This window comes from Microtus ochrogaster, chromosome 8, assembly GCF_000317375.1.
Source record: "Microtus ochrogaster isolate Prairie Vole_2 chromosome 8, MicOch1.0, whole genome shotgun sequence".
In the NCBI taxonomy this organism is placed as follows: Eukaryota; Metazoa; Chordata; class Mammalia; order Rodentia; family Cricetidae; genus Microtus; species Microtus ochrogaster.
Genome location: NC_022015.1, coordinates 38,046,928 through 38,066,784, shown reverse-complemented (window position 1 = coordinate 38,066,784; position 19,857 = coordinate 38,046,928). Strand labels below are relative to the sequence as shown.

Here is a 19,857-nt window from a genome sequence, read left to right as displayed (position 1 = left end):
ACGCTAAGCAGGTGTGTGTTCCGGAAGGGGGAACAGGCTGGGCAGGGAGACTGAGGAATACTCAGGTGTCACCCGGGGACGCGCAGACTCTCTGTGAACTTGCGGTCTGGGACAAGAACCCGAGGGAGGGGGGCGGGTGGGCGGGTAATGCACGCGGAGAGACGGTGCGACGGCGCCCCCTTTCGGCGCTTACTGGGATCACGCGCACTCCTGCGCTCAGCGGCAACAGCGCGGGCCCGCGCGCCCCGGGAAGTAACGATGACAGCACGTGCACGCTGTAGGCGGGCGGCGGCCCGGCGTCGTCTGGGATGCGGAGCTCGGGCAGCCCCGGGAAGTCGCCGAGCAGGGCGGCCGGTACCTCGGCGCCCGGCGAGGGGCTGAGAGCGCGCAGCAGCTGTTCCCCAGGCTCGGTGGCGCCCAGGTAGGCGTCGGCCAGCACAGGCAGCTCATCCCGCTCAGCCGCACCCGTCGCGGGGCTCAGCGCCAGCCCGTCCGTGAACCCACGCTCCGGGCAGAACAGCTCGGCGCCCAGCTCGTCTTCGGGGCCCGTCATGGCTCCGAGCAGAGCATCCTCCATGGTCGTGGGGACCCGAGAGCAGCGACACGACGCGGCCGCCCAGCGGGCCTCGACCCTGACAGGTTGTGCAGGCCGTTGACCGTTAGGGACGGGGCGGGGCCAGGACTGTGGTGGGTGGGGCCTCGGCCAAGCTAACAGGAGCCTGGGTAGTGGTAGGCGGGGCCTTGTCGTGGAGGGCGGGCTCTGCGCCGTGGTGGGCGGGGCCTGAGCATGATGGGCGAGGCCTGGGTTGAGGCTGGTGGGCAGGACCTTTCTGTGTGCTTGAATGGAGGCTGGAGGGACTCATTCTCCAGGGATCAATCAGTCCTGCCCCCAGTGGAGAAACTGAGGCCCCCAAAGTGGTGTTTCTTTTTTTTTATATTTTTCTTTTGAGAATTTTGTATTTGAGTATTTACATTATTTCCACCAGTTTTTGATTTTAATCAGGTTCTCACTAGGTAGCCCAGGGCTGGCCAGGCACTCAGAGATCTGTCTGTCTCTGCCTCCCAAGAGTTGGGGTTAAAAGCTTGACTGGCGTATAGGGAATTTGAAGCAGTAAGCCGTGCTAAGAGGGCCTCCTAGCTTGCTATCTCATCTCTCTCCCAAGATTATTATTATTAGAGAGGGTGGAAGTGTGTGTGTGGGCGCACACATATACATGTGAGTGTAGTGACTGAGGAGGCCAGAAAAGGCTGTCTAATTCCCTGGAACTGGAGTTACAGGTATTGTAAGCCACCATATGCATGCTGCAAAGAGAGTTTGGGTCTCCTGCAAGAACAGCAAGTGCTCTTAACCTCTAAGTCACCTTCCAGCCTATCTATCTATCATCTATCAATATCTATCTATCTACCTATTATCTCTTTCTCTCTCCCTCACCCATCTGTTTGTATATGCACAGTGGTGTCCCCCACACTGCCTGCTCAGAGGCCACTACTTGTCATATAACCCTCACTGATTAGTATGACACCAGAGACGGGGACAAATGCTGGAGTAGACAGGGTTAATGTTTTATTAATGGTCAGCTACTTCCATTCACACATGCATTTCTAAGATTTATATCCAGACAGCATATGGTATTTACAGGCAATGGACAGATTAGGATACCGAATTCAAACCTTGGCTGTGGTAGGTAAGACTATGTTTTGTTCCACATTAAATTAAATACATCATAGTCTTGCCTCCTTTCAGCACACAATGAAAGCCCACCCTTCCACCCTGTAAGGAACAGAAAATTGCATTGGTAACTGCTCAGGAGCAGCAAGGACTGGAAACCTGAGAGAGGAATGTGACACTTGGGCACCAGCAGGGCTCCTGGGCTAACAAAGGTTGGTCAGTGGTCAGGAACAGCAGAACTTAGGAGGCTCTGATGTACTGCTTGCTTCTGCTTTTGTATTTATGCTGCCTTTTATTCCATTTTTAATAGGAAAAAATCTTTGGCCCTCTTAGATGTAATTGTTTTAGATTACAAAATCTATACACACATATTCGTAAGACATGCATAAGCGGTTCTGCCTGCACCTCTTGGCACGGCTGGTCACCCTGACTTTCGTGTTACTGCTAGCACAGAGGCAGGAATTCATCCAGGCCAGAGGGCACATTGGAAGTGGTCAGAAAAATAAATACAGATTTAAAACACCGGTAGCTAAGCTTGTCAGACAGGGTGTGGATGTGGGGGAATCCGTTATGCTTCTGTTTTCGAAAGTCCAAACAGACTTGGTATGGAATTGTCTTGCAGGCCATCAGGCGCTTTCAGAAAGGCACTCCCACTGAGGGATGGCATTTGGGTACAAAGCACCCATCGCTTGAGACCCCTGAGTCTGTTGCCAAAACGATCTCATCTTCTATGGAAGTGAGAGCAAGTCTCCTCTCTGACTGGGTGGGATTAGAAGGTGATCGCATTGATGTCTAGGGTGTGTGTCTTCTGGCTGCCTGTGTCACTGGCCAGGGTCCCACTCTCCTTGCCACCAGCTGCCCCACCAGCTGCCCCACCAGCTGCCCCACCAGCTGCCCCACCAGCTGCCAAATATACCAAGCCACGTTCTCCAGCTGGTCTCCAACTATAGAGTTTGATTCCCGAACCCTTGCTCCCCGCTGCTGACACATGCATATTCTGCTGCTCAATGAGACTCTAGCACTGCTGCCTCACCAGGGAGGGACCTGGTCTTCTGGGGTAGGGGAAGTGCTTACTTAGGGGTGGGCATCCCTATGTAGGAAACCGTGAGGGGAAGCCACATCCTCACATATCCACCCAAAGACTTGACAAATAAGTCTCTAATGCCCCGCTTACCAAGGGGCTTGCGACTTTAAGGCACTGGGTTTTGAAGACGTGTGAGGATGGTGACATTGACGAGGTGGTGTCCTCCTTCCTGGAAATGTGGACTCCCAAAGGGATGACAGCCCAGGCCCAAGCATTCCATTAGTGCATTACGGTGTGTTAGCTGTTACGTCCACTGGCTCCGAAGACAAGGTGACCTTTGCACTGCCTGGGTGGAGTCAGGCACCCTCCAGACCCAGATATTTATAAGTTACCCCCAAGGAAGTCTTGTCACCTCCAACACATGTGAAGCTACAACCCTAATAATCCAGGAATTCACCAGCATTTTAATCTCTTCATCCAGTAGGAGCTGATTCAAAAGACTTGAGGGGACTGTGCCCAGTATTCCAGGAGCCAGGGCATCTCTGGATGTAGTAGGGTCACACTTCACAGTGGGGCCTACTGTTGTTCTAGGGAGACAGGCGGTAAACCTTCTGGAAGGAAAACTGAGTCTTAGGAGAGCAATTTTCTGCCTGTCCTACAATCAGGAGCAACACCTATTCTTCATTTGGTTTGTATCACAAGAGTTTGTCTTCCTTCCATGTGGCTCAGGAGGTTACTTTTTGGAATTGGTGGTGAGGCCAAACAAGGTGATAATGTCCACCATGGCTTCTTTCAAGTGTTTCCCAAAGCGGTGTGAGTCCTGAAGGAAACAGAGCAGAACACCACGTCAGCAGCTGAGGCTGAGGCAGGAGCATGGACTGCATCAAGTCTTTAAAGGTCAAATGAAAGAAGCTGGGGGATGGCTCAGTGGACAAAATGCTTGTGCAAACCTGAGGACCCGAGTTTGGGTCCCCAGCACCCATGTAAAAGCAATGCATGGCCTTAACCAGCCAGGGATGAGGGCAGAGGCAGCAAGATTTGTGGAAACCTGCTGATCAAACAGCCTGGGCCCAAACAGTAGCTCCAAGTTCATAGAGAGACCGTCTCCAGGGAATAAAGATAAGGGTAGATACCCAGTGCTCTCTGTACCCATGTGCGTGCATGCACACACACACACACACACACACACACACACGGGGCGGGGGGACACTAAAAAGGAATGCAGAGAGTCTCCCATTATCATCCGTCCCTGGGTTAGTCCAGCCTCCTGTCATCTCACTCTCTGAGCTCTGAGGGAATGACAGAAAGGGTGAGGAAAGCAGCCTGAGCATTCAGAGGGGGACAGCCCATAGGTGACTTGCTATGTGGGCAGATGGATAAGATCTGAGGCCTCCCTGTCACTGTTCTATATCCCAGGCTATCTCTGACTCTCAACCCTCATACCTCAGCTTCCTAAGAGTACAGGATTCCTAGGATTATAGGTGTGCACCTCATGCCTGGCTTTCTGAACCACATTCTCAAGAACTCTGTGTCTGGCCGGGCGGTGGTGGTGCACGCCTTTAATCCCAGCACTCGGGAGGCAGAGGCAGGTGGATCTCTGTGAGTTCGAGACCAGCCTGGTCTACAGAGCTAGTTCCAGGACAGGCTCCAAAACCACAGAGAAACCCTGTCTCGAAAAACCAAAAAAAAAAAAAAAAAAAAAAAAAAACTCTGTGTCTGGTGGGGCGTGGCAGCCTGGAAGCTTTTGTAGCATTGACTGCATAATGGCTGATGCTGCAGAGACATCAAACAGGTTCCCAGGGGCTCCCTCAGACAGCGTCAAGTTCATGTGAGCCCAGAACTTGTTCACAGAGTTTAAAATAGAGAGAATGACAGAAACACATACATACACACTAACTAAGACCACTGCTAACCAGTGAAAGTAGGTAAACGAAATAAACTTACGCTTTTCAAATGAGTGAAATTTATCTATATGAAAATAAGCTAATAAATGTTGACACCTCAACTGAATGTTTCTGAAAAGATGTGCTCCTTCCAAAACGAAAATTAACCCATTTCTGGAAAAAGGAGTTCCCAGTATACTCACTGTCTCAGGGCTAGAGAACTTGGAAGAAATGTGGAAGTGGATGAAATTCTCTCCCACGATAATGTATGAAACACCATAGCCATCATCAGCAACCTGCAGAGACAGAGGTCAGTGTCATCACTAGGAAATGAGATCACGTGTATGGGGACTTCATGTTCTCAATATAAACTGGGCAGCAGTGGGGCCTCACTGCTGGATCCCAGCACTGGAGAGGCTGACGTAGTGGGGTCAAGGCCAGCCTAGACCTATGTAGTAAGTAGATCTGAGGAAATGGGATGGGTTTGAAGTTAGTGAGTGTGCTTGGCTATACTTACCGGCCCAAAGCCACCTCCACACGACACATACTCTGGATTTTTCTCAAAGTCAAACAGCTCCACCTGCTGCTGAGGAGTCTGACTTGTGGATAACCTCCATGGCTCAGACAAAACCTGCGACAAAGCAAGAAATGTCCGAATGACACTTTCCCACCCCCTTCTCCTAGTGAGCAGTGACTGTCAACTTGACATAGCCAAGAATCACCTGGGGGCCGGACATAAAGCATTCTCAACTAAGTAACTGTGTCAAGCTGATTTGTGGACATGTCTGTGGAAGACTGTCTTAACTAATGCAGGAAGGTCCAGCTCATTGGAGGTGGCTCTGTTCCCTGGACAGGGTATCTTGAGCTGTACAAGGAATCTAGTTGGAGAGGGCAGGAGACATGGATCTTGCAGAGGACCCCCATTCGACTGCTAGCACCCACATGGTGATTCACAACTGTCTATAACACGTGATGCACAGACATATGTATACACAGGCAAAACGCTCATAAATGTAACATTTTATTTTTTAGAGAAGGCTAACTAGATGTGAATCTGTGCCCAAGCCATCAAGGAGCGTTCCTCCATGCTTTCTGCTAAGTTCCAGCCCTGACTTCCCTCATGATGGGCTGTGACCTAAAAATGTAGCCAGATAAACTCATTCCTCCCCAAGTGGCACGTTCTCAGAGTGAGACTTAAAGACAGCAGCAGAAAGCAGTATAGAACACCCCTCCTTTGTGTTGCCTGAGGACCCCTAACAGGAGACAAGGAAAGACCCTGAAGGCTGCACAAAGATTAAAGTGTGTGTGTAGGAAGCCACTCCCGTTGACCAAACAACCTCTCATTCGGGAGGTGGAGGACCGTCAGTGGGATCTGGGACAGCTTCTGCGAGCCCACTTACAGACTTTCCAAGCTGGTTGTTCAGTCACTATTCAAAGTCAGTATGGTGATACATACCTGTAATCCCAACATTCAGGAGGCTGAGCCAGGAAGATTGCTATTTAAGGCTAGCCTAGGCTACAAAGTGAGATCCTGTCTCAACAGAACAGGAAAACCAGGCTGAACACCAATAATTCTAGCTCTTAGGAGGTGGAGGCAAAGAGGTTTGCAGTCTAGGCTGCCTTGGCTACATATGTGTTTGAGGCCGTAGAGATGCTGTCTCAAAACAAACAAACAAAAAAAAAAAACAACAACCCCCCAAAAACAATTCCAACAACAACAACAAAAACGCTAAGTTTTAAAAATTTGGGTGTAGCAGCACATGACTTTAGTCCTGGCTACCTTAGGATGCTGAGGCAGGAGAATCATCTGAACACAGGAATTTGCGAACATATTGGCCAATATGGTGAGCCTACCTCAAACTTTAAAAAAATTTTAAACTGGGGGCTGGAGAGATGGCTCTGTGGTTAAGAGTGCTGACTGCTCTTCCAGAGGACCCAGGTTCAATTCCTACCACCCACATGGCAGTTAACAGCTGTCTGTAACTCCAAGATCTGACACCCTCAGATAGACATACATGCAGGCAAAGCACCAATGCTGATAAAATAAAAATAAATTATAAAAAAAAACAGAATAAAAAGAATTTTAAACTCACAAATATTAAGAACAAAGATGAAGCCAGGTGTGGTAATACACAACTTTAATCCCAGCACCTGGGAGGCAGAGGCAGGTGCATCTCTGTGAGCTCAAGGTTTGCCTGGTCTACATACTGAGTTCCAAGGTAGCCAGGGCTATATAGTGAGATCCTGCCTCAACCCAAAAATAGATGGCTGGAGAGATGGCTCATTGGTTAAAAGCCCTGGCTGCTTTCCCAGAGGACCTCTGTCCTTAGCACCCACATCTGTACAACTAACAACCATGTGTAACTTCAGTTCCAGGGGACCCAATGCCCTCCACTAAGCACAGTACACAGATATACATATGGGTAGAATAGTCATACACACAAAACAATAAGAACAAAACTGAGGAGCTGGGGAAATGGCTCAGTGGGTAAGAATGTTTCCTGTGCAAGCATGAAGACCCGAGTTCAGATCCCTAGCAAACAACAACAAATGGAGCAGTACGGATACCAGCAACCCCGGTCCTGGGTGTGGGCAGAAACGGTACTATATGGTACTGCTGGCTGCCAGTCTTGCCAAAAAATTGGTGAGCTGACCCTGGAGGTTCAGTTCTCAAGGGAGTAAGGTGGAGGGTGATGCTAGAGATAGCTGATCTGGCTTCCGCATGCACCCTTGCTCACATGAGTGCACAGGGAACAAAGTTGACAGACATTCAGTGCTCATCTCTTCCTGATTATTTCCCATATTTCACCAGCACTCTGCTCCTGTTACTGCTGCGAGGAGGGCCCACATCAGCCTTTCCAAGCTGCTGAAGAAACATGGTACCAAAGTTGCAGCTTGCATCTCCACAGGCCTATTGCCCTTTCACCCATGCTGATGCGCAAAGCTGGAGCAATACTAAGATGTTTCCGGCAAGCAGGCCGAGTGTGCAGCCCGGGGCAGGCGGCTTACCTCCTTCAAGAAAGGAGACTCAACTGCCAGATACTTGGACACCACATAGAGGCAGAAGAGGTGACGGTCGATGCCGGCACCGGTCATGGCAAGGCGGTACAGGTGCTGGTGCTTCTCGCAAGCTATCTTGAACAACTTGAGCCTCTGCTCCGCCTAAGGGTCAACAGGACAAGGATATGCTTTGCATGGTTCTGTTGTGCGCCAGGCCACTTTCTCTTCAGTGGTCTGTAAAAGGCTGTGGGATGTGCCAGGGTTCCGTGACCAGGATGTTGTGACAGAACTCCACCAGCCCACTATCCTTTCCCAGATGCTGCCGGGACACCCTGTGTGGGTGTCTGCTGTGTACACACCCCCGTGAGGTAGCCAAAGCCCAGCTGTCCCTCAGTTTATTTTGTCACCCTCCTTGGCAATTCTGCTAAAATGGTACTGTGAGGGCTTCAATGTGATCCGAATGGGATGCTTCAGGGAACTGAAGTCGTGTGCTTGCTGCACAAAAGCACAAGGACCAAATCTCGTTCCTCAGGGCTTGCTGACCAGCCAGTCTAGCCAGAATAGCAGTCTCTCCAGACTCAGTGAGAGACCTCATCTCAAAATAAGAGGCTGAGAATGAGGAGGAAGACACTAACACTGACTTCTGGCCTCCGTTTACACTCACATATGCACACCACACATACGTACACACACGCATACACACACACGCCACAATCACATACACATACACTGCTTTAAGGTTCTTCTGGACATTACAACATCATCTGAGCAACATGTGCCCTTTACACGGAGATATGTCAAGGCACTGACCCTCCTATGAAAGACCCGGCCTCTGGGTCATATTGAAGTTCTAGTGACAAATAGCATCACCTGCCTTTTTTTTTTTCTAGAGGAAAGAGAGTCCTAGTTGGAGCTCTCTTGTAGCCTATTGTCTGCTGGTGGCAAGCACCTATCCAGGAGCTTGGAGAACTGGGCATAGATGTGAATGTGCTAGCTGGGGCCAGCAGTAGACTGAATTCATCTCAGTCCAGCGTCTATTTCTTCATTCTCATAAGGCTACTACAGGGCTCCTAAGAGGCAGAGCAAGGAAGTCCCAGCTTTGCCTGGCAGAGCAAGCAACAGGCTCGGAAGATCCCAGAGTCAAAGTCCACTGACACCAGTGATAGATGTCTGTTTCCTGTTCCTGCGCTGTGCCCATCCTCATGTGAAGGTTCTCAGGACAAATAATCTTATTCCCAAAAGCTCAGTGGACAATACTCTCTCTGTACATGTCCCTGCTGAGCTTCTTAAATGTTTTTTGTTTCTTTGCATGAGGCGCTGGGGAGAGACAGGGGAAGGAGGGAAGAGGGAGGAGGGAGAAGGGAGACGGATGGAAGGGCACATACAGAAGGGCTAGAGAGCCTCATGGTCAGCTTCTAGGGTCTTCCGAGAAAGCACGCACCATGCTGTGTTCAGCCGTCATGACCTTACCGTTTTCATGGGGTCCATCATAGCCATGACGAAGTTGCAGGACTCTGTGGTGCAGGAGCGCACAGTCTCTGTCCTACCCTCTCGGAAGAGCCGAGTCATGGAGGCCTCGTACGTGAGGCAGAACTTGCCCATGTCCTAGGAAGGAAGGGAACACAGTTCAGGGCTGACAGGCTGCAGTGACCATCTTCGCCTACAGGGACAAGTGGCCAGGAGCGGGGCCGGGAGGAGGAGGGAATCTGCCTCCCCCCGACCCTTTATTCAAAATTTAATCGTTATGTGTTTGGGTGTGTTGCCTGAATGTACATCTGAGCAACACATATGTGCCTGGTGTCCAGAGGCCAGAAGAGGACACTAGATCCCTGAGGACTGGAGTTACAGATGACTGTGAGCTGACGTGTGAGTGCTTCTATTGAACCCAAGTCCTCTAAGCTGCTGAGCCTACTCTAAGGTTTTACTGTTCATTTGTGGACGTCTCAAACTCTGTCTTGTCTATGACAGAAGCTAATGCTGAGCGGGATGTCACTAGAAACCATGGGTGATCAGCAGTGTGACATTCCATGCCTCAGTACCTCAGAGACCTGGGTGGGAGGTGCTGGTGTTTGGTGTCAGGTGCTCTTCATTCTGGGCTTTCTACCTCCTCTGCCCACTAGGGAAACAGCCCAGATGTGTGTGTTGTGAGAACCCCTAGTGCCCACGATGAGCTCAGATCCTCTCTTACCCTGTAGTGTGCCAGCTGCAGTGCCAGCTGGATGAAGGCATCGGGGCTCGTCCGGCACTTCTTGATCAACCCTTTGCCAAAGGTGTCAAATGGGAAGGAATGCAGGTCCACGTCATTTGCCAAAAGGCTGGCGCTGCTCAGGGAAGTCTCTATGACCTCCTGACACTGCAGGGAGAGGAGGCTCCACTCAGTGGGGAAGCATGACAGAACAGGGCGGGGCAGGACAGAACCAAGTTTGCAAATGTGCATTGCACATTTTCTGGGATGTTTCTGGAAAGGCGACTTGGAAGTCCTGTGAGTCAAAGCACAGCATCTCTACCTCACCCCAGGAGCAGTGGGGAAACCCAGTCAGAAACCACAGCCCCTGCGGCGCATGAGACTGCTGTAGAGTGCAGAACAGTCCTTCACACACGACAGGCAACATCATCAGTGCGACTAGCATTATGCGCAAGAAACTTCCAAGGCAACCCCTCTCCCATGCCCAAGTACTTGTTTGGAGGGTCTGGCAGGAGAGGGCAGCTACTCTGTGCCCTTGATAGGACGATGACCCTGCTCTTTAAGGGGAAGGTTTTCTTTGACGAGATGGGCAGCTTCAGGAGGGGCTAACAGGAGTAGCAATGAAGGAAGGGGACACATGCCTAGCCAGCCAGATCAGATGAATTAACACTGGAGGTCACTTAGGTGACAAATGTCATAGTCAGATTGCCCTCACATTTCTCGTAGTCATTTGTATGTGATTCTGCCCCAACCACAAGTAGCCTTGTCACCCTGGAAGATGCTAGGCTATGTGGGTAATGGAAAGGTACCAGAAAGCAGAACTCCATGTGAGGGGCGATGGGGTAGCCATCATGCAAGCTGAGTCAGACTGTCTTCTGGCACAGCTGCTCTTGGGGTCATAGGCTCCTGGAAGCAACACTCACCCAGGCTGCATGAGCAAGCCCAACAAACTCAGACTTTGGTAGACCATACTTTTTGATTTGCCATTGGGGTCTCCACAGAGAAAGGCTTCCCACCTGAGACTCAAGGGAGCTTCAACAATTGTAGGCCTGCTGCACAAAGCAAGTCATTTTGAGGAAGATATTCTGGGAAAGGGGGACATGAAAACATGTCTTCTGACTGCAACAGGACTGGTATACTCACGAGCTCACAGCAGCTGTGGCTGCCTGTACAAGATTCAGCCAGTTAACGCTGCAGCAAGGAGCAGGGAGAGGCTCATGCAGCCCCAGCCTGAGCTGAGGCTTTATTGGCACCCATGGCTGCTGGGGATGGTGATGTCATTTTTCCTTAGGAGTGAGACCAATGGGAGGTTCCCTGCTTCGGTGGCCAGCCCATACCCATGAGCACACTGAGAGCATCAGTGGACTCAGTGGATTGTAGTTATTATTTTGTAGAGAATCTGGAGAGGTGGCTCAGCAGTGTGTACTGCTTCTGCAGAGGACTCGAGTTCCGTTCCCAGCATCCTTATCAGGTGACTCACAACTACTTGTGGCTCTACACACATACATATACCCACAAGGGCATGCACATGCATAATTAAAAGTAAAACTTATAAAGACATCATGAAATTGAGAGGGGGATGTGTCAGGGAGGATGCAGGGGGGAGTTGGAGGGAGGAAGCAGGGGGAGTTGGAGGGAGGACGCAGGGGGAGTTGGAGGGAGGAGGGAGGAATAGATATAATCAGAATACATTGTTTCCAGGTGTGAAATAATACTATTTTTTAAAGGACAATAAAAGGATCAGTGTTTGCCAGAGGTCAGGAGGGGGTTAGCAGGTGGAGGCCACGAAAAGTACTTCTCGGGACCCAGAAATTCCCACCCTAACATCCCTTCTTCCCAGGGCTCCTATAAAAAAATCCTTTGTTGTCCTTTAAAAAATAATATTACTTACACTTATAAAATTTCACAGGCGTAAACCACATCTCAGAATCTTATGTTGTTTTCTGAGACAAGGTCATAGGAGTTTTCCTGCCTCAGCACAGGGGCTGGGATGACAGAAGTAGGCCACCTTTACACAGCCCCAAAATACATATGGGGAGCCAATAATGTTTTAAGTTTTAAAAATTATAAACATCTGGGGGGGGCATAGCTCAGTAGGTAGAGAGCTTGCCTAGCTTGTACAAAGTCCAGGGTGCCATCCCTACAGCCAGAAAACCCAGGGTGTAGTCAACACCTGCCAGCCCAGCACGCAAGTGGTTAAAAGTAGAAGCATCAGAAGTTCAAGGCTGTCCCCAGGGACACAGCAAGCTCCAATCTAGCCTGGGCTACATGAGACTTTGTCTCAAAAACAAAACAAAAAAAACCCCAAACCACTTAGAGGATTTCAAGTCAACATGACTTAGGGTTTTTGTTGTTGTTGCTGTTTCAAGACAGGGTTTCTCTGTTTAGCCCTGGCTATCCTGGAACTCATTTTGTAGCCTAGGCTAGCCTCGAACTCACATAGATCCACCTGCCTCTGCCTCCTGAGTGCTGGGATTAAAGATCTGCATTACCACTGCCCAGCTGTGACTTATGTTTTTATCTCTGTCTTCAAGGAAGTCACAAAAGCTCAGTGACTTCACAGCTGGAATCCAAACAGAGTCGGAAACTGAAGCCCCATTTCCCTCAGCAGCCCAGGCCCTTCCCATACTCTGGGCAAACAGCTTTCTCTCTGTCAACAGAGCTCAGGACCGTGTCAAGAGCACCATGGGAAGACTGAGCACTTCCACCCAGGTGAATGATGGTCTCTGGATCAGCAGACATACCTCTCTTGGGATCTCCCACTGTAGCCTGGTGGGCTTGGGGATGTTGGGGTTGGTGTCTCCCCTACAATGTCCATCCTCTGCATAACACAACTGGAAGATGTCAGTGGCCATGACATACTGAGGAGAAAGAAGCAGAAAAGGAAGAGAAAACCCTAGTGAGTATAGTGTCTACTCCACGCCCAGCACAGAACACACCTGGGACCAGTCTTGGGAGCAAGGGCAGCACCTTCCCCAGTGCCCACCAGCTGGGTGGGTGGTGGGTGCCCATTTCAGTTCAACCCGCACAAAATAAATCTTAAAAACCCCAAACAGCAGAGACCAGGAAGCTCCCAGACAGCTAGAGGCCAGGCCCTGGGAGGGTAAAACTGTGGCTCTAAACCACACGGCAGGTCACGGCCTCAGCATCTCCAGTGTCCACCTGCACAGCCTTTGGGTGTCCTCTGTAATACCGGAGAAGCGTAGGCATTTCCCTGGATGCTGCTTCACATCTCAGAACCAGCCCTGTGGCAATGTGGCCCTGTGCCTTCAGGATGAGAGCCGGGTCCCCAGCACTCTCCCAGGCTCCTGGGCTCCATTTAAGAGCCTTAGTCACTCCATCACATGGACAGAAAACTAAATGCTGATTCTACTAGTATCCTTGGCCTAAGAGTTTCCTTCCTTAACCTTATCTTGATCAGACTTACTTTAAAGTATTAGCCCGAGGGTTGGAGATGACTCAGCCCAGAGTGTCCTCTGTGCTCACTACTCTGACAGAAGTTTAGGGTCTGGTCCCCAGCTCACAGCCACCTGTAACTCCAGCTCCAATGGATCTGCTGCCCCCTTTTGGCTGCTGCATATACTGCACTCATATGCACATATACACACTAAACCTTAAAAATCAGAGAGACTATGTGGCTATCTTATCGACTTCTCTTTCTTTATCTCTTTTTTTCCATGCTTTTGGGGTTTTGTTTGTCTGTTTTACTATGTGGCTCTGATTGCCTTCAAGTTTTCAGTAATCCTCCTGTCTCAGCCTCTTGAGTGCTGGAATTACAGGCATATGCCACCATTTGTCCTCTTATGGAAGCTGCCTAGCTCCGTGACCCAACAACAGCTCTGTGCATGTGTTCCTGGGATATTCTGATGGGCACAGCTCCGTTGGGCTGTGCAGGGCTTCCCAGGGACATGGGGGGGGGGAGCGGCTAATGTAGGTGAGGCATCTGTACTTCTGGGTTGACAGAGTCCATACTTCTGCTGGCATCAGGGCCTGGTGGGGACAAAACCTTCCCCCCTCCAGAAGGAGGGCAGAGCACGTGCACGAGCAGGAAGACACAGCATGCACTCTGCAGCTGATTTTGCACCATGGGAAAGAAATCCTGGGTACAGCACTGCAAGAAGAAACTAAGATGCAAAGTCTTAGCTGGGTGTGGCAGTGCACAGCTGTACTCCCAGCAGCACTCTGGAGGCTGAGGCAGGAGGATTGCCATGGATTGGTGAGACTCTTGAGAGAGGAAGGAAGAGAGGGAGAGAACATCTCTAGTCTGAAATCTAAAAATTTAAACTTTGTTGGGAGTTGTGCCAGCATTTAAAGTGCTTCTGATTTCTGAAACACAGACACTTGACTAAGGAGCCAATGCAGAAATGTCAGATCTGCACCCTGGTCCCAAGGACAATCTCCTTTTCTTTTTCTCTGCCTCTCTGTTTTGTAGTTCAAGCTGGCCTCAAGCTTGACCTCGTACCTCAGTCTCCTGGGCTCTAGGGGGCCAGTTATGTACCCCACACCCCCTCTGTGTTTCTGAAAGCTGCGTTGGGAGAGAGGGCAGGGGAGAGACGTGGTGATCTTCAAGTAACCCTAAAGGGATTTTAGTAATTTTAATAAACAAATGTTTGTAGTTGGGGCTGGAGAGAAGGCTCAACAGTTTAAGAGCACTGGCTGCTCTTCAAAAGGACATGGGTTCAGTTCTAGGCACCCACATGCAGCTCACAATCATTTGTAACTCCAGTTCCAGGGGACCTGACACCCTCACATAGACACACATTTAGGCAAAACACCAATGCACATAAAATAAAAATAAATAAATCATCAAAAAGTTAAAAAAAAAAAAAAGCTGGGATGTGGTGGTACATGCTTTTAATCCCAGCATGTGAGAGGCAGAGACTGTGAGTTTGAGTCCAGCCTGGTCTACAAAGTGAATTTCAAGACAATAACGGCTGTATTACAGAGAAACCCTGTCTCAAAACCAAAAATAGGGAAACAAAAGTTTTCAATAAGATACATCTCCTTAAAATTTTTCACTCAATTATTAATTTAATTATTCCGATGTGTGTGAGTGCATGCATGACCCATTCAGCTTCTACCTTCCTGTTCAGAGATTGAACTCAGATCACCAGGCCTTCATGGCAAGTGCTTTACCTTGCTAGCATCTCTCTGGCAACTTGTACACTGCCATTTTATAAGCCAAAACTTTAAGTCAGGCCTGATGGTAATGCCTATAAATCTCTGATACTCAACAGGTTGAGGCAAGAGGATTCCAGGTCTGAGCCTAGGCAACTGAGTGAGTTCAAGTCTAACATGTTTGATTTAGTTAGACCTGGCTGGGACTATGGACTTGGTGTGGAATACCGGCCTAGCATGTGCAGCATCTCACACTCACACATGTGTCTTTCTGTTTGCCCTCAAACTAGAGTAAGTGGGAAAACCAGGAAGTCTACCAGTAAGTGTGTTATTTCAGAATGACCCAAGCTGTGTGAGCCGAGTCACTGTGTGGTTTTGGTTCCATGAAGAGACATCACATGTGCCTATACCCAAGGAACATTAAGTTCCAGGAAACCAAGACTCAAATGCCTGTAACTTCCTGTATGATACCAACACCAGTAAAGAACTAAGTGCTGTGGTTTGAATATAAGAAGTCCCCCATGGGCTTGTGTGTTTTAACTCTTGCTCCCCAGCCGGCAGCACTACTTTGGATGCTCTGGACTCTAGGAGGAGTACATCACTGGGAGCAGGCCTTGAGCTCTACAGCCAGGGCCCTGCTTCCTGGTGCCCTGGGAAGCGTGCCAGCAGCCCCCACATTCCACTGCCACACTGGGCCAGTCCCGTCAAAGCCTAAGCTGAAAGAAACCTCTTCCCCCACCCCCTTCTCAGGTTATTTGGTCACAGACAAGAAATGTAACTGATACAGAGAAAATCAGACAAATACAGCCAAGTTCAAGTGGGTCTGGGCTGGGCTCCCCAATGCACCTTCCATATTCAGCAACAGGTAAGAAGGGCGTGGCTCACCTCCCACAGATGGCCCACGATGGGCGCGTCCGCCCAGGAGTGCTCTGCGTTCATGCCTATCTTGCTGTTTTTGAAGACAACAAATGTGAGGGACTTGTCAAACCACCTACAGAAGAAAGCATGATCATGGCTTCCAGCCTTACATAGACAGCAGATTCCAAAAGCTGTATATGTGTTTCTGCATGGACCAATGACTTCTCCCCGCCCCTGACAGTGAGTTCTCCAGGTTTCTACACCCCAGGAAGGTGACAATAAAGGGACACAAAGGACACGGTCATTCATAAATAATAAAATGCAACATGTGTGTCCTGAGACCAGAGTGGCACTGACTACTATAACACAGACTAGCACGTGCCCCTTCCAGCCAGGCCTGGGAGGCGCCTCCTCACTTTACAGCTCTGGAAAGGGGATCCAGGAAGGAGAACCTCAGCAGCTGCACAACCACAACCAAGGCCAGTGCCAGCTCCCGGGACTGACCCCGCTCTGCACTGTGAGAGCCCAGTGACGCACAGTTAAAAAGAGTGGTAGGGCGAGCAAAGGAAGGGATCTCAACTCCTTCTGGCCTGGTCTGTGGATGGGCGAGTGTGCTGAGGGAAGCAAGCAGAGCCTTCACAGGACAACTTTTGTGGTGGGTTCAGACACGGGGAAGCTGCTCCAAAGCGTACCTGAGACATCTCCCACAATTCCCCACCAACCTTGAAGATAAAAGGGAGAGGGTACCTGTCAAAACATTTGCCATGCAGTAGAGACTTGGCGTAGCTGTCTACCGATGCCTCCGGGTCCTCCTCCCTGTAACCCTGCTCCGATTCGTCCAATGTCACGAAGAATGCCGCCTTTTCCACCGCGTCCAGGGACTGCTTATTTTTCCCACGTGCAAAATAGGTCTGCCGACACTTTGCCCAGGGCACTCTGTGGCAAGAAATAAATGTATCTAAAGAAAGTTGCCCTGGGTGGGCAGATGGCTCAGTCAGTGGACAGCCGTGCTTGCTTGTTGGCATGAGAACCTAAAGTTCATCCCCAGAGTCCATGTAAAAGAGCCAGGTGAGGCAGTACATGCTCACAATCCCAGGCCTAGGGAGACAAAGTCACTCCTCAGGGTTCACTGGCCAGCCAGGCCACCCAAACTGACAAGCTCCAGGCTGGTGAAAAACTGTCTCCAAAATCAATTTGGATGGCTGGTGCTTGAAGAACAACACCCAAAGTGTGCATACTTGAGCATGCGCATGCATGCATACACACACACACGCACGCACGCACGCACACGCATGCACAGATACCAAAGAAGTTGACTAGCCATGCGATTTTAATTAAATCAACAATAAATGCTCAGAATGTAGTCCAGCCTGTGTCTGCGGCTGCCAGGGAGGGGCGTCCTTCCCTGTCCTGCAGAAGCCACAAAAAATGCTGAAGGACCTAGCCCTTGAACCAGCCTCTGCCTTGAGCCTCTCTGAAGACATGAGTCCACTGATATCTTCAGCACTATAAACCCATCTTTCAGATGAGGAAACCTGAGGCACAGAGAACAGGCCACAACTACTTTGGAGCAGGGAAGAAGTGAAACCATCTGGCCCTGAACCCAGATCACATGATACTACCAAGATGACCATCCTGTGCCCACCGCACTGTTGATATTGGTAGGCCCATGTCCCTTCAAAGACCCCTGCAGGAGCTTCCTCTCATTGTTCCTAGGTCCCTAACTTGGTCCTTAGCCTCCAGGTCTTCTGCTATAGCTCCATTGCCTGCCTCCACCCCACACTATGGCAAGTTTTGGTGTGTTAACACCCACAAATGCCACATGTTCCCAGGGCACCCTAGCCCTCAAGGCAAGAGATGAAACAGGTTTCTTAGTACCAGGCTCCCAACGCCAAGCAGCACAGTCCTGTTTCTCCTGAGTGCCCGGAGCAACTCCTGATTAAAGTGTTTGGCCCCTGGCCTTGGCTGCTGCAGCAGCTTCAGAGCAGCTCTGGAGCTCTGTGGAAGGCGGTCTTTTGTGAAATGTCCGCTACTTTTGGCTTCAGAGAGACAAATCCCCTCCCCACTTTCTTGTTCCACTGCTCCTTACTCTGCACAAGGCAGGGCACAGGGCAGTTTCTCTTTCTCACACCTTGGATCTCTTGGAGCTGGCCTTGAAGACACACTCACTGAAGAGGGGTAGGGGGAGCCAGCTCAGAAACCTAAGGATCTGTGGCCATTTGCCATTGTCCTAGAACTGAGGAGGTGGAGCCAAGAGGATCCCTAGAGCGCACTGATTTGTCAGAATAGCCAATCGGTGAACTCCAGGTCCTGGGAGCAACCTTGTCTCAAAAAAAAAAAAAAAAAAAAAAAAAAAAAAAAAAAAAGATGGAGAGCAATAGCTAAAGAGCCCCTGCACGCACATACACTACTCACACACGTACAACATACAAAGCAAGTCCCTGGCTGGGGGCTTGCTCAGTGGTGGAGCACTTGCCTCAGAAAGAGAAATCAAGAAATAAAGGAAGTTAGCTGGATGTTGGTGGTACAGGACTTTATCCAAGCAGGTAGGAAGTGGAGGCAGAAGGACCCTAGTTTTAAGACCAGCTTCAGCCACACAGCAAGTCTGAGGCCATTAACAAGTATGTGCATAGCCCCGTGCAAAAGGCTACACCAAGCGCCCTTGTGTTATTCCCTACCGCTACAGACCTGCTGTCACGTGCTGAATCCCACTGCCTGTGTGACTCACAACCAGGAGTGAGACGTGACACAGTGACAGTGCTCTGGCTGCTTTGGTGCTACTGCCGGTATCCGTGGGATGGACCCTGTTCAGGAAGAGCTCCTTGGAGCACTGTGGAACCCAGACCCATGAAGGGTTTGCAAGGCCGCGCACCTGTCTGCAGCTGTGAGGGCGGCCAGCTTGGCTTCCCCGGGCTGCGGCTCTGAGGGGTCATCCAGGATGTGCTGCATCTGTTGCTCCAGCTCTCGGGGCCTCAGCAGCCTCCCATCATGGTAGAGCCAGACTTTGAAGTAGCGGCCCCTGTGGTACACGACAATGTGCCGGCTGTCCTTGATGTGCTGGATGGTGTCTGAGGGGAGGACACAAAGGAAGAGACAGCAAGTCAGAAGGCCTTGGTGGGAGTCTCAGAGCTGAGCATTTGGCTTTTTGAGAGAGGATCTCATGTAGCCCAGGCTGGACTCCAACTCCCTATACAGATAGCCAACGACGACCCTGGACTCCCGATCCTCCGACCTCTACCCCCTGAGTGCTAGGATCACAGGTGTGTGGTCCTTGATTCCAAACTGAATTTTGACCAAACCAATCCTGTCTCAGTTTCCTCGTCTATGAAACAAGGCTGACAGGCACGGTGGTTTGAACGGCTGTTTCCCAAAGTCACGGGCATTTGACTACTTGGTTCCCTGTTGGTGGCTACCTGGGAAGGATTAGAGTGTCCTTTGGGATGGGCACGGCCTTCCTACCCTCCCCAGTGCGTGGCCTGTGCTTCCAGTGGGTGGAGAGGGACGTGAGCTCTTAGCTCCAGTGCCTGCTGCTGCTGTGCTCCCCTGTGATAGGGATGGACTTGATGTCTCCGGAACTGCCAGCGCCATACACCTGCTTCTATAGGCTGCTGGACAGGTATTTTATGACAGCGGGAAATAATACAGCAGTCTCCCCTATGAATGAACACCCGGTTCCCACAGAGCTCACGAGTCCAAAGCACCCAGGCCACGTGGTTCTATAAGAGACACCCTGGAAAATGTTCTGATGAAGAAAGTGGACATTTCCAGAATGAAAGCTGTTTCAGGGGATGGAGGGATGGTTCAGTGGTTAAGAGCACTTGCTGCTCTTCCACAGGGCCAGAGATCAGTTCACAATACCCACATCAGGTGGCTCACAACCTCCTGTATCTCCAGCTCCAGGGCATCTGGTGCCCTCTTCTGGCCACCTCACACATACATTTAAAGAGACAGACACATAAAAATAAAAAGCAAAAATAAATCTTAAAACAATGAAAAATTTCAGCCAGGCATGATGGTGCACCACCTGGGAGAATCGATAGGCCAAGGCCAGTCTTAGCTACATATCAAGTTAGAAGCTAGCCTCGGCTACATAAGACCCTGTCTCACAAAAAAAAAAAAA

At 50.2% G+C, this 19,857-nt stretch overlaps 2 protein-coding genes across 2 annotated transcripts in view; both read right to left on the bottom strand.

Annotated features, from left to right (window-relative positions):
* The window catches only part of Tesmin (testis expressed metallothionein like protein), a 14,442-nt gene extending 13,796 nt beyond the window's left edge, over positions 1-646 (bottom strand). The window contains exon 1 of the mRNA XM_005351616.3: positions 194-646. Within this exon, the coding sequence (XP_005351673.1) occupies positions 194-577 (384 nt within the window). The 5' untranslated portion in view covers positions 578-646. The remainder of the gene's footprint in view (positions 1-193) is intronic.
* A 901-nt stretch (positions 647-1,547) lies between these two features.
* The window catches only part of Cpt1a (carnitine palmitoyltransferase 1A), a 61,136-nt gene continuing 42,826 nt past the window's right edge, over positions 1,548-19,857 (bottom strand). Inside the window, exons 10-19 of the mRNA XM_005351617.3 lie at positions 18,610-18,805; positions 16,485-16,673; positions 15,765-15,870; positions 12,506-12,622; positions 9,765-9,929; positions 9,047-9,181; positions 7,586-7,738; positions 5,094-5,207; positions 4,780-4,872; positions 1,548-3,513 (exon numbers count right to left, since the gene is read on the bottom strand). Of these exons, the coding sequence (XP_005351674.1) occupies positions 3,427-3,513; positions 4,780-4,872; positions 5,094-5,207; positions 7,586-7,738; positions 9,047-9,181; positions 9,765-9,929; positions 12,506-12,622; positions 15,765-15,870; positions 16,485-16,673; positions 18,610-18,805 (1,355 nt within the window). The 3' untranslated portion in view covers positions 1,548-3,426. The remainder of the gene's footprint in view (positions 3,514-4,779; positions 4,873-5,093; positions 5,208-7,585; positions 7,739-9,046; positions 9,182-9,764; positions 9,930-12,505; positions 12,623-15,764; positions 15,871-16,484; positions 16,674-18,609; positions 18,806-19,857) is intronic.